The sequence below is a fragment of the Ceratotherium simum genome, chromosome 20, assembly GCF_057802395.1.
Source record: "Ceratotherium simum simum isolate JZ-2026a chromosome 20, ASM5780239v1, whole genome shotgun sequence".
Classification (NCBI taxonomy): domain Eukaryota; kingdom Metazoa; phylum Chordata; class Mammalia; order Perissodactyla; family Rhinocerotidae; genus Ceratotherium; species Ceratotherium simum.
Window position 1 is genome coordinate 32,722,577 of NC_141919.1, and position 15,312 is coordinate 32,737,888.

The 15,312-nt window shown below is 37.1% G+C and overlaps 2 protein-coding genes across 17 annotated transcripts in view; one reads left to right on the forward strand and one right to left on the reverse strand.

The window, feature by feature from the left end:
- LOC147914399 (uncharacterized) overlaps positions 1 to 8,430 on the reverse strand; it is a 56,995-nt gene extending 48,565 nt beyond the window's left edge. For all 16 annotated transcript variants that reach the window (XR_015555443.1, XR_015555444.1, XR_015555446.1 and 13 more), the window contains exon 1: positions 8,308 to 8,430. Coding sequence is in view for 8 of the 16 variants with exons in the window: in XM_087444582.1 (XP_087300708.1) it covers positions 8,308 to 8,417 (110 nt within the window). In the remaining 8 variants the exon portion in view is untranslated. The remainder of the gene's footprint in view (positions 1 to 8,307) is intronic.
- The window catches only part of LOC147914398 (uncharacterized), a 918,190-nt gene that overhangs the window by 206,165 nt on the left and 696,713 nt on the right, over positions 1 to 15,312 (forward strand). The window lies entirely within an intron of this gene.

Genomic DNA, 15,312 nt, shown 5'->3' on the forward strand with positions numbered 1-15,312 from the left:
ATAAAAGCCATTTGGAAAATTGTCTGAAAAGAATCCACTAAAGCTAAAAAAGTACATATCCTATGGCCTTGATATTCCTACTCACAAAAATGTGGATGGTTCTCAACAAATCTACCGGTGAGTACAAGAGTACATATTTTTTAGTCTAATTACTTAGGTTTTAAAAATAGGAAAACTAATTGATGGTATTAGAAGTTAGGATAATAGTTACCCTAGAAGTGAGAGATAATATCTGGAAGAGAGAAGAGGAAACGTCCAAGGTGCTGGTAATAGTGTGTTTTTGAGCTGGGTCCCGGTGTTCACTTTGTGAAAATTAATCAATGTGAATACATTTGTACACTTTTTTGCATATATACATATATACATATATCTATGATATATCATACTGGTTAGCGTATGACACATATGCCAAAATGTCTAGAAGAAAAGATATCTAATCTCATTATATAGAGGAAAATCTGAGTATCATAGCTTCTTGTTTTTTGAAATTTGGAAGGTCCTTAGGTGCCTAGTAATTTGTCTAAACACAACAATGTCCATTTATTCTCAGATTAAACTTGATTTGTAAGTGCATATTCAAATACTTGACTAACACATTTACTTAGAAAGACCAAATCAGTATTCTTTGTGTGAAAGGAGTATTAAAGCATACCTACAGGATAGTGAAATATTTCAGCGTTAATCAAGAATTCATTCATCTTTGTTTTTTGGTTATGAATATGTTTTAAACACAAAACTGCCATCACCTACAGCTCAATCCTCCTTCACCCATCCATGAAGTTCACACTTGTAGCTTGTTAGAAATAAATAGCGTGAAAGACACTCAGTCTCAATGTGACTGAAACCTTATCACCTCAACCATGAGGGAACGTTTTCCATCTTTATTTAAATGGATTTTTCCTGCACCTACAATTACTTTTTTTTCCCCTTTGAATAAATACTATTTTATCAGGCATTTAGTTCTTCCATGCAAACCACAAATAAACACAACAAAATCTAGTTCACATGCCAATACACAATAAGATAATTTTCAAATTATACTTCTGATCAAGTTTCATTTAACACAAAGAGAGTGTTAGAAGAGGTTATAGGCATACCAGAATATTATAATATTATCATTCATACATCTACCGTGGGTAGTTATTTACTTTTATTTACAGTGTATAAAGAATTAGAGCTTTTGCAATGCTTTGCATAGGAAAATATATTTTTGAGATTTCCATGTATTTTTTCTTCAGTATATGCCAGAAACCCTTTTTCCAAAGACAAGGTAAAAGAAAAATAGAAAAGGTTCTTATCAGCAAAAGTAACACTTGTGCTAAGTTATTCATAGAGAATCAAATACAATAAAACATGTTATAAATCACCTTGCAATTCCAAAATCCACTTATATAGGAAGTCAAATGAGGAATTTTAAAAAGTAAAGTCTCAAACATAGGTTTTACTATAATAATGACAACATTAGACAGAGATGGTTTTCTTTACCTAGACTTATTAGTATTTCTCAATATTCTAAGAAAGGTCTAAAAAAAGGCAATTTACAAATAGAGAGCCTCTCAGCTGGTATATAGCACAAATGGCACAAGGCAATAGCTGAAAGCTACAAACGATGTTTTTGAGATAGAGAACAATACAATACAGGATGGCAAACTGGGTAATGGGGTAAATAACTCTGCCAGATTAGTAGGTACTTCAATCTCCAGTCCTCATTTTAATCATCTGCAAAGATGGGGGAGATGATAAGTTTAACTCCCTGTGTTTTTTAACAGGATAAAATTATATATAAAATAAAATACTTTAAGCACAGTTCCTGACACAAGCTATTCCATAAATGTTAGTATTAATATATCATTAGGATATGCTTCTTTAATATTTTTAGTATTAATTTTAGAATCTGTAGTCACTCTTTCATTCATCAAAACACATATACCTTCTCCTCTCTACATGTTAATTTCCCATTATCACTGTCATCTGATATATCTTGGTTCTCATTCAAATTTCAATTATTCTTTATTTGTATCTGTGTTGATTCACAGGCTTCTATTTTATTAAATGGATTAAAATCATTATTGAATGTTTATTTTGATGCTCAAACTGTCCAATATTTGGCCAGTGAGAGCACACACAAGCCTGTTTCTGTGGCCTTCTGACGTGTCCCCATTACTTTTTGAGCTCTCTGTTGCTTTCTGGTATAAAAAGATGCTCCAGGTCCATCTTGAACGTACCCTTCTCAGCGATAGAGTCAGTCATTTTTCAGAGGAGTCCTTGTCCCTTTTAAATGGTCTTTAGAAGCCAAGATTTAGGTGCTAGATATGCTCATCACTATGGTGGTGTTGCTGCTTCTACATTCTATCAGGGGATAGAACTATACATATACACACAGACATTTACGTCTGTATTTATTTCTGCATGCATCTACATAGTTCACACCTGTATTTTCAATTACAATCCAACACCATAGGTTTTAATCTAGTTTTCTCCATCTTCATATTTGTAACATCTTTCTCTGAAAGTGATATACTTAGATCCCATTATCCTTAATACATTTACTCATTTGATCAATCTCCCTGTGAATCTCACTTCTCCATCGCCAGCTCCGTCCCCATAAGGTGCCTTCATCACCCTGCTTAGGCTACAAGCCACCCCTCCACGTGGATTTCCTCCTCAACCTGCTTGGACTATGACACCTGTTCTGGACCATCCCCATATAAGCTCTGACTTCCTGTGCTAAGAAGTGCCCTGAGTGGAGTCCACCTTCATCCTGCTTGGACTTTGATAACAGATAACGGAAAACATTTCCAATGTGATATATCCACAGCGATATTATTTACATTAACTTATGTCGTCACCAAACTCGCAAGCTCACTATCTAAATATATGTCGTCAACTACCACACATGCTACACAAAACGTCAATTTTGCATTCTCAGTCTGACGCTCCTAAAATGTTATGTCTCGTTAACTTGCTTTGTAGAGTTTGGAATCTCTGATTGACTAAGCAGTTAATAAATATAATTTGATATAAAAATCCTTATTGAGAATGTCTGGTTTGTCAGCGTGTTAAAGAAAGTGTTGAACTAATTCTTAATAGATGACAGGAAGGGTGCAGTTTAAAGGATAAGTCAGGCTGTACCCTGGTCAATGTGAAGTTCAGAGCTACTGCCACACATGTCAAAACTAGTGATGAAAGTGTGTAGATCATTATTCAGAATCAATTTTAATAAGACTCCTTGGTAGATTTAGTTTTAGGAACTAATTACCACCCATCTAAAAGATCAAGGACTTTTCTCTTTAGCCCAAAGTACTATGGGTTGAATTTCAGTATTATAATATACAAAGCGTTTCTTATTTCTTTCTAGATTTACATTTATAATGAAAACAAATTTTATTTTAAAGAGGTCACTAATATGACATCAAATCTTTCTGGCTGACAGGTCTATACCACTTACATACTATGACGACAAAATTATTTCTGCAAGTAACTTAACCCGAGAACTATAATTATCTAAAGTTCTTGAAATAAATTGCATTCTTGTACTTTGCAATATCAACTAAAAGTTTGAAAAACTCCAATTATCTGGTTCAAATTACTTAAAGTAATTTCTTGATGATACTCTGCACCTCAAGTTTCATAGTACATCTTGCAAGAAAGTAATTGTACAATTAATAATTCATTTATTACTCCTCATATCAAACAAAATTTGCCTATTATAAAATAACGTGTTTCTTCTAGTATTTTAAAGTACATGATGATAATATATAGGTACATCTTTTGATAAAACAACAAAATGATATTCTTAGTTAAAAAAAATTGTTTGAATAATGAAATATATTCATTACTTTCTCTTGCATAGTAGATATAAAATGGAAATATACAGCTTGACTCCCATGACCACCGGCCTAGATTTTGAATAAATTTGTCATTTAAAAATTTTTTTTGACATAATAAATTTTATTTATTCAATTACCCATTAAGAGAATAAAAAGGAAAGCCATGTGAGACCATATATTTATAATAAATATATCTAATAATTGACTGGTATTAATAAGAAATGTCTAAATATCAATAATTAAAGAAAAAACAAAAAATGCTTAAAGACGTAAATACACATTTCACAAAAGAAGAAAATGAAATGTCTAATAAACTTATAAAAATTACTTCATATTACCATTACTCAGCAGGGAAATGCAAATCGAAACCACAATGAAATACCATCACACTCTTACTAGAATTACTATAATTTTTAAAGTTATTACTATTTCCTGACAATCATGTGGAGCACTTATAACTATCATATAATTCTGATGGGAATATGCATTGATATAACTTTTTTTGGAAATGATTTAGCAGTATCTATTAAAGCTTTAATTATCCTCTGATCCAAAAATCATTCCTAGCAGAATAGATATGAAGATATTCTCAGCAACATTCTTTATAACAGCCCGAGCTAGAAACAACCCATAGCTCCATTAACACTAGAATGGATCAATAAATTTATATATAAATATGATATGTGTACATATACAGATATGATATATGTGAATATATATACATAAATATATACACTAGTTATTATATATCATTCAGTGATATATAGATATAGAAATATAAGATCAATGAACAACATACAACAATGAGAACGAAAAAGATAATGCTATATACAAAAGAAAAAATAGATGAATATTAAAAAACATCATCTTAGGCGAAAAAAGCCAAATATATTAATTTTTTTATTGAGGTAACATTGGTTTATAACATTATATAAATTTCAAATGTACATCATTATATTTCTATTTCTGTGTAGACTACATCATATTCACCACCCGAAGACTAATTACCATCCATTATAATACACATGGGCCCTGTCATCCTTTTTGCCCTCTTCCCCCTACTACCCTTCTCCTCTGGTAACTACCACTCCAATCTTTGTATCTATGTGTTTGTTTGTTGTTGTTGTTGTTTTTATCTTCTACCTATGAGTGAGATCATATAGTATTTGACTTACTCCCTCTGACATTTCACTTAGCATAATACCCTCAAGGTCCATCCATGTTGTTGCAAATGGCAAGATTTCATCTTTTTTATAGCTGTGTAGTATTCCATCGCGTATATATACCACATCTTTTCTATCCATTCATCCCTTGATGGGCACTTAGGTTGTTTCCAAGTCTTGGCTATTGTGAATAAAGCTGCAGTGAACATAGGGGTTGATATATCTTTACCCATTTGTGTTTTCCTGTTCTTTGTTTGGATAAATATGCAGCCATGGAATAGTTGGATCATCTGGTAGTTCTATTTTTAACTTTCTGAGGAATCTCCATATTTTTTTCCATAATAGCTGCATGTTTACATTCCCACCAGCAGTGTATGAGAGTTTCCTTTTCTCTCAGAGATATTAAATTTGTAAAAAGCAAATCTATGATGATAAAACTCATCACAGTATTTAGCTTTGGGATGTAGTAACTGTATGTAGTAACAGGAGAACTTCAAGGATATTGGAAATATTCTATATCTTATCTGGCTGCAGTTAAACAGATTTGTTTAATTTGTGAAAATTTGAGTTGTAAGTGATAGCAGCTCAATGCCAGGTTGACATAAAGGAAGTCATATTGTAGAAAAGAAACCATATTGTAACTTCAAATGACCTCTGACAAACTAACCCAGCTGGGTATGCACCATCCAGGAGATCTAACTACTCTGTATATTTTATGACCCCTGCTTGTGAGTGTACCTCCCAGCTGTGATAAGACAATAACTTTGTCCTTTTGAGTTCCTTAGGAATGTGATGATCGCTGGATAGAGAGTCTATCTGGTGTGACCCTCTGTAACACCAGAGGGTCAACATTCCTAATCCCCTCCCTGAAAACCCACTGGCCTATATAACTGCTTGAATATTCTGTGCCCCACTTAAGATGGTCCTTTCGGACATTAGTCAGCCATCTTCCCCCTTGCTAGCAAGCTGTAATAAAATACCCTTTCTCTGCCACCATCTTACCTCTTGACAATTGGCTTTTGTCTCGCAGCAAGCAGATCATGCCTTTTGTGTGGTAACATAAGCATGATATATTCAATAAAACATTTATTTCAAAATATTCTCCTTATAGTTTTCTAAATTATAGGATTCCAGGCTTAGTTTTTTCATCGATGCAGTCCTAACCATGAATAGTACTATAAAAAGTGTCCTAGAGATTATCCTAGAGATAATTTGACCAACTTTTGCTGTAAAAAGAGGAAAATCAAGACTCAAAATATTAAATGATTGGTATATACCAAGGCAGGGAACAAGTCTAAGAACCTAAACTAAATCCAACGACGCACCACTTCTCCAGCCATGCTGAGGCCGCGTCCCACATACAGCAACTAGAAGGATGTGTAGCTATGACCTACAACTATCTAGTGGGGCTTTGGGGGGAAAAATAAATAAACAAAACATCGCCTGCCCTTTGTAAAAAAAAAAAAAACATAAATTGTCCAAGACTTTTACTGTCCAGTTATTTAATGGCCCTCTTGATACATTTAGGGTATCTGGCTGATTGAAGTTTCCTTTGCCTTTTCCAGCAAGAGATCACAATGTAAGTGTTCTGTGGTATTGCATACTTGATTCTGTTACATACGTACAGGAAACTTGATATTGTTATTATGTTTAAGCTCTACAGCAACCTTAAAGATGCAAATGGATATGAATACCTTTGACAATTAAATGCAATATTCATATCTCTCTGTAAGCTTCTGGGTACAATGACATAAGCAAGCCAGCAAGAGAGGAACAGGACCAAATGATAATTCCAAATAAACTGTGTTAGTTTATGTTATGGACTGGATGTCTGTGTTCCCCCCAAATTCGTATGTCAAAACCCTACTCCCCAATGTTGTGGTACCTGGAGATGGGGCCTTTGGGGATTAGATGATGTCACGAGGGTGAAGCCCTCATGACGGGACTAGTGCCCTTCTAAGAAGAGACAAAAGAGAGAGTTTGCTTCCTCTCTCTGCTCTCTGCCATGTAAGGATACAATGAGAAAAGCCCCTCTGAAAACTAAGAGGCCCTCCTCAGACACTAGATCTGCCGGCACCTTAATTTTGAATATCCCAGCCTCCAGAACTGTGAGAAAGAAATGTTTGTTGTTTAAGCCATCCAGTCTATGGCACTCTATTAGAGTGGCCTGAACTGACAAAGACACTATCTCATCTGAAGTGAATTCTATCAGCTTTTATTTCATAAAGTGAACGTAGTCTGAACTTTTCCTCAACCTAAAAACATATACCCTATTCAGGGCCGGCTGAACTTACTACAATTGATTTCATTTTCTTTCTTCTTTTTAAATTATTTTCCCAATGTTCTTTTGCATAGAACACCTTGGACATATGGGCACCATTAAGAAGTTTGGTTGACATTAACCACTGGCCCTCTAGGCATCCCTGAAACCTTATATAGTTATAGAAAATGGCCACCTGCATGCTAGGAGTGACAGGTAAAAGAATAAATTCTGGGTTGTTAGGGAAACTGTACAAAGGATTGAAACACATTGCTCTATATCCAGAGGAAGAGAATTATCTCCAGAGAAGTGGTCTTGTCAGCAATGAATCAAATAAACGGTTTGCCTTACTAAAGTCAGAGGAAAAGAGATTTTTAAAAATATCAACATGAGCCTGCTACTTAGTTGGATAAATAACAAAAATGCTTGCCTTCTCTCCCTTAATTCTATTTTGAACAATGAGAATATCATCCAATTTATAGCTCTTTGGACTTGATATGTTTGTAAAATGCAGATAAATCCATGAAGTTAGAAAATAGCTTATCGGGGAGGGAGTCAAGATGGCGGCGTAGGCAGACTCTGAACTCACCTCCTCCCGTGGACACAGCCAATTTACAACTACTCGTGGAAAAATTACCCCTGAGACAGAACTGAAAACTGGATAAGAGGAACTCCTGCAACAACGGACAATCCTAACTGGGGTAGAAGAGGCAGAGACTCCCTTCTGGAGAGAAAAACGCCGCCTTCACAAGCCGCCAGCGTCACGGCCGCAGGGAGCAGCGCACAGGTACGCAGCCTCCCTGGAGGCGTGGGGCCCTGAGCCGGGAGCGCCCCCGCTGTGGGCATTTTGTAGACCCAGCACAATTGACACCAGCGGCATAATATCTGACTGTGCCTGCTACTAAAGCATTGGGTAGCACCCCCAGAAAACCCGGTTCACAAAGAAACTAAAACTGGCTCTTAAAGGGCCTGCGCACAAACTCACCCGTTCCAGAAAGCATCCTAAAATCACCAGAAAGAAAGGTGCACAGTGCTGGGGTGAAAAGAGACTCACCTAATAGGCCCTGAGTGCATCTCGGTGAGGGGTGAGACCTCTCCAGGGACTGGGACATTGGTGACGGCCACTGCTGTGGCCTGGTGTGAGCGTGCTGACACAGACGCCATTGGAGTTCTCCCTGAGGCCTGCTAGCCCAGGGTCTGCTCCACCCGCTAGAGCACCGATTTAATCCAGCTCAGCCAGGGCGGGCAGCCCACCCTAGAGACTGGCCCCACCTAACAACAAGCCCTCAGGCAACGTGTGGGCCTGCATAGATTGGTGACTGGATTCTCTGAATCATGGGAACTGAGCCGACTTGAGTGCGACAGGGTGTGCACAGGGAGCAGGTGGAGAGTGTGGGGTGGTGGCGGAGTGTGTGGGGCTCCCGCAGTGGAGAAACTGGGTCCGCTTGGGGGTCGGGGCGCTCACACGGGGCAGGACTGTGTTGACTGTGTGTGGACCTGTGGGCAACAGGGCTTGTCAGCTGCAGAAGACTTGTGCTTCTCAAAGACCCACATAGGAGGTTTGCCCCACCTTCCAAAGCCTGAAACAATTGGGTGCTCCTGTGCCTGAGGCCAGCCCCACCCAGCTGCAATCCTCAGAGAGCTGACAAGAGACCTAATAGGCTAGAGGCTTACAGCAATTGTAAGGCCCTGAGCCTAACAACCTTCCACGCTGGGGGACTACTCAGTTAAAAGAAATACTGCAACACAAATGTGGTATTAGAACTTGCAGCCAACTGTGCTGGGGCTCCCCACACCTGATAAAGAGACTGAAGGGCCCACAACAACTACAAACAGCTGAGCACTACAACAGCTGGCCAGGAGCATAACTCAGCCTCCCTGGGCACCTACAGGGAGAGCAAACAGGCCACAACAGAAGGACACACGTAGCCCACATAGGGGTCACCCCTGGAACATTGAGAACTGAGGGAAGCACACTGGAAACGTCCTAAGGCATCACTTACATAAGGTCACCTATCCAAGAGCAGGAGACGTAGCTGACCTACCTAATATGTAGACACAAGCACAGGGAAAGAGGCAAAATGAGGAGGCAAAAGAATACATTCCAAGTAAGGGAACAGGACAAAACCCCAGAAAAGGAACTAAGTGAAACAGAAATGAGCAACCTACCCGACAGAGAGTTCAAACTAAGAGTGTTAAGGATGCTCACTGATCTGGGGAGAAGAATAGATGAACTCAGTGAGAATGTCAACAAAGAAATGGAAGATATAAAAAAGAACCAATCAGAAATGAAGAATACAATACTGGAAATGAAAAATTCATTAGAGGGACTCCAAAGCAGAGCAGAGGATACAGAAGAACAGATCAGTGAGCTGGACGAAAGACTAGAAGAAATTAGGTGAACAGGTAAAAGAGAAAAGAATTCAAAAGAGTGAGGACAGTCTAAGGGACCTCTGGGACAACATCAAGCGCACTAACATCCGTGTTATAGGTGTCCCGGAAGGAGAAGAGCGAGACAAGGGGGCAGAGAATCTATTTCAAGAAATAATAGATGAAAACTTCCCTAACCTAAGGAAGGAAACAGACATCCAGGTACAGGAAGCACAGAGAGCCCCAAACAAGATAAACCCAAAGAGGCCCACACCAAGACACATTATAATCAAAATGTCCAGAATTAAAGATAAAGAGAGAATCCTAAAAGCTGCAAGAGAATGTCAAGTTACACACAAAAGAAACCACATAAGGCTATCAGCTCACTTCTCAGCAGAAATCTTACAGGCTAGAAGAGAATGGCACGATATATTTAAAGTGCTAAAAGAAAAAAACTTATAGCCAAGAGTACTCTACCTAGCAAGGTTATCGTTCAAAATGGAAGGAGAGATCAAAATTTTCCCAGATAAGCAAAAATTAAAGGAGTTTGTCACCAAGAAACCAGTGCTACAAGAAATGTTAAAGGGACTGATTTAAGGGGAAAAGAAAAGACCACAAATAGGAAAAATTATCTATTTCCATGATTAGAACGTAATGGATACAAATGCACAACAAAGAGGTTAGATATGATATCAAAAACATAAAAGGAGGGAGGAGGGGAGTTAAAGAGTACAGCTTTCAGACAGAGGTCAAACTAAAGTGACCATCAATTCTGTATAGAAGAAGTAAGGAACAGAGAAGGACTACTACAACACTGAGGAAAAAAAAAAAAAAGTTAAAAAATGGCAGTAAGTACATACCTATCAATAGCTACTTTAAACGTCAATGGACTAAATGCTCCAATTAAAAGGCATAGGGTGGCTGACTGGATAAAAAAACAAGACCCATATATATGCTGTATACAAGAGACACATTTCAGACCTAAAGACACTCACAAACTGAAAGTGAAGGCATGGAAAAAGATACTCCACGCAAATGGTAATGAAAAGAAAGCTGGGGTAGCAGTATTCATATCAGACAAAATAGACTTTAAAACAAAAACTGTGGAAAGAGACAAAGAAGGGCATTACATAATGATCAAGGGAACAATCCAACAAGAGGATATAACACTTGTAAATATCTACGCACCCAATGTAGGTGCAGCTAAATATATAAAGCAATTATTAACAGACATAACAACAGAAATAGACAGTAACACAATAATAGTAGGGGATTTTAACACTCCACTTACACCAACGGATAGATCATCCAAACAGAAGATCAATAAGGAAACATTGGCCTTAAACGACACACTAGAACAGATGGACCTAGTAGATATATACAGAGCATTCCATCCAAAAACCGAAGAATACACGTTCTTTTCAAATGCACATGGAACATTCTCCAGGATTGATCACATATTAGGCCACAAAACAAGTCTCCATAAATTTAAGAAGATTGAAATAATACAAAGCATCTTTTCTGACCACAACGGTATGAAACTAGAAATCAACTATAGGAAGAAAATCAGAAAAGCCACAAATACGTGGAGATTAAACAAAATGCTACTGAACAACGACTGGGTTAACGAAGAAATCAAAGAAGAAATCAAAAAATACCTGGAGACAAATGAAAATGAAAATACGACATGCCAGAATCTATGGGATACAGCAAAAGCGGTTCTAAGAGGGAAGTTTATAGCGATACAGGCCTATCTCAACAAACAAGAAAAATCTCAATTAAACAATCTAAAAATGCACCTAAAGGAAGTGGAAAAAGAAGAACAAACAAAGCCCCAAATCAGTAGAAGAAGGGAAATAATAAAAATCAGAGCAGAAATTAATGAAATAGAGGCCAAAAAAACAATAGAAAAAATTAATAAAACCAAGAGCTGGTTCTTTGAAAAGATCAACAAAATTGACAAACCTTTAGCTAGACTCACCAAGAAAAAAAGAGAGAAGGCACAAATAAGTAAAATCAGAAATGAAAGAGGAGAGGTTACAACAGACACCTCAGAAATACAAAAGATTATAAGAGAATACTATGAAAAGCTATATGCCAACCAATTCGACAATCTGGAAGAAATGGATAAATTCTTAGAATCATACAACCTTCCAAAACTGGATCAAGAAGAAGTAGAGAATTTGAATAGACCAATCACCAGTAAGGAGATCGAAACAGTAATCAAAAACCTCCCCAAAAATAAAAGTCCAGGACCAGACGGCTTCCCTGGTGAATTCTACCAAACATTCAAAGAAGACTTAATACCTATCCTTCTCAAACTCTTCCAAAACATTGAGGATGGGGGGAAGCTCCCTAACTCATTCTACGAAGCTGACATTACCCTGATACCAAAACCAGACAAGGACAACACAAAAAAAGAAAATTACAGGCCAATATCACTGATGAACATTGATGCAAAAATCCTCAACAAAATACTAGCAAATCGCATACAACAATATGTTAAAAAGATTATATACCATGATCAAGTGGGATTTATTCCAGGTATGCAGGGATGGTTTAACATTCGCAAATCAATCAACGTAATACACCACATTAATAAAATGAAGAGCAAAAATCACATGATCATCTCAATAGATGCAGAGAAAGCATTTGACAAGATACAGCATCCATTTATGATTAAAAACTCTGAATAAAATGGGTATAGAAGGAACCTATCCCAACATAATAAAGACCATATATGAGAAACCCACAGCTAATATCATCCTCAATGGTGAAACACTGAAAGCTATCCCTCTAAGAACAGGAACCAGACAAGGATGCCCACTGTCACCACTCCTATTTAACATAGTACTGGAAGTCCTAGCCAGAGCAATCAGGCAAGAGAAAGAAATAAAAGGGATCCAAATTGGAAAGGAAGAAGTGAAACTGTCACTATTTGCAGTGACATGATTTTATATATAGAAAACCCTAAAGAATCCACCAGAAAACTTTTAGAAGTAATAAACGAATATGGTAAAGTTGCAGGATACAAAATCAACATACAAAAATCAGTTGCATTTCTGTACACTAACAACGAAGTAGCAGAAAGAGAAATTAAGAATACCATCCCATTTACAATTGCAACAAAAAGAATTAAATACCTAGGAATAAACTTAACCAAAGAGGTGAAAGATCTGTACACCGAAAACTATAAAACATTTCTGAAAGAAATTGAAGAAGACACAAAGAAATGGAAAGATATTCCGTGCTCTTGGATTGGAAGAATTAACATAGTTAAGATGTCCATACTTCCTAAAGCCATCTACAGATTCAATGCAATCCCTATCAAAGTTCCAACAACATTTTTCACAGAAATAGAACAAAGAATCCTAAAATTTGTATGGAACAACAAAAGACCCCGAATAGCTAAAGGAATTCTGAGAAAAAAGAACAAAGCTGGAGGTATCACACTCCCTGATTTCAAAATATACTACAAAGCTATAGTAACCAAAACAGCATGGTACTGGCACAAAAACAGACACACAGATCAATGGAATAGAATCGAAAGCCCAGAAATAAACCCACACATCTATGGACAGCTAATCTTTGACAAAAGAGCCAAGAACATACAATGGGGAAAAGAAAGTCTCTTCAACAAATGGTGTTGGGAAAACTGGATAGCCACATGCAAAAAAAGGAAAGTAGACCCTTACCTTACACCATACACAAAAATTAACTCCAAATGGATTAAAGACTTGAATGTAAGACCTGAAACCATGAAACTTCTAGAAGAAAACATAGGCAGTACGCTCTTCGACATCGGTCTTAGCAACATCTTTTCAAACACCACATCTGACCGGGCAAGAGAAACAATAGAAAAAATAAACAAATGGGACTACATCAAACTAAAAAGCTTCTGCACAGCAAAGGAAACCATCAACAAAACGAAAAGACAACCTAACAATTGGGAGAAGATATTTGCAAACCATACATCTGATAAGGGCTTAATCTCCAAAATATATAAAGAACTCATGCATCTCAACAACAAAAACTACCAACCCAATTAAAAATGGGCAAAAGACCTGAACAGACATTTCTCCAAAGAAGATATACAGATGGCCAACAGACACATGAAAAGATGTTCAAAATCACTAACTATCAGGGAAATGCAAATCAAAACTACAATGAGATATCACCTCACGCCCGTCAGAATGGCTATAATTAACAAGACAGGAAACAACATGTGTTGGAGAGGATGTGGAGAGAAGGGAACTCTCATACACTGCTGGTGGGAGGGCAAACTGGTGCAGCCACTATGGAAAACAGTATGGAGATTCCTCAAAAAATCAAGGATACAACTACCATATGATCCAGCTATTCCACTGCTGGGTATTTATCCAAAGAACTTGAAAACACCAATTTGCAAATGTACATGCACCCCTGTGTTCATTGCAGCGTTATTCACGATAGCCAAGACTTGGAAGCAACCTAAGTGCCCATCAAGGGACGAATGGATAAAGAAGATGTGGTATATATACACAATGGAATACTACTCAGCCATAAGAAACGATGAAATCCAGGCATTTGTGACATCATGGATGGACATTGAGGGTATAATGCAAAGTGAAATAAGTCAGAGGGAGAAGGTCAAATACCATATGATCTCCTTCATTAAGTAGTAGAAAATAACAACAATAAACAAACACATAGGGACAGAGATTGGATTGGTGGTTACCAGAGGGGAAGGGGGGAGGGAGGAGGGTGAAAGGGATAATTTGGTACATGTGTGTGGTGATGGGTTGTAATTAGTATTTTGGTGGTGAACATGATGTAATCTATGCAGAAATAGAAGTACAATGATGTACACCTGAAATTTTTACAATGTTATAAACCAATGTTACTGCAATAAATAAAAAATTAAAAAAAAAAATAGAAAATAGCTTAAAAAACATGCTTCAGTTTATAAATCAACTCAGTCTGGCAACCAAAAACTTGACTGAAGATAACGTTAGGAATAGTCTTTCTCTCTCTCTCTCTCTCTTTTTCTCTCTCTCTCTTCCCTCCACCTCTTTCTGTTTAAGATTTTGTGCTTTCTATTTCTTGAATTATATTGGGAGGTTTTCATTTAGTATCTTACAGTATGAGGTCTTAGAAACAAAAGCTGTTTTCAACGATTCCTCTGAAACATTTGCTAGAATGGGAAACAAACAAAAATAATATAAACATTCATGTATAGATACACTATAATATCTGGTGATTGTTTATAATCAAAATTATATTTTATAATTTGATGCTGATGGTGCTCAGGGCAAGCTGCCCCAGGAAGCACCACTCTGGTATGCACATTATTTCGAGCTGAAGACAGTAAGGACTCAGAGAGCTCAGGAAAAATATTTGAGTTTCCCCTCCCAAACTGCCTAAAGAATTTAAAACAAAAAAATCTCTTTTAGGAAGGAGTTATTATCATGACTGCTATAAAAGATAATTTAGGATAGAGGTTACAATAGAAAAGGCACCAACAAGCCCATCTTATCGGGAGTTCTGTCTCTCTGGCCACATTCTTTGGATGGCCCTGTAAGGAGTTGTGAGACAATCATTTACAAGGGAAGTCTCCATTTGTAAAGGTATCTCCCTCTCTGTATTGGGAAAAGGGGGAGGTGAGCTCATTTCTAGTAACTTATCAATGTGGAAGGTGAGGCCTTGGGGC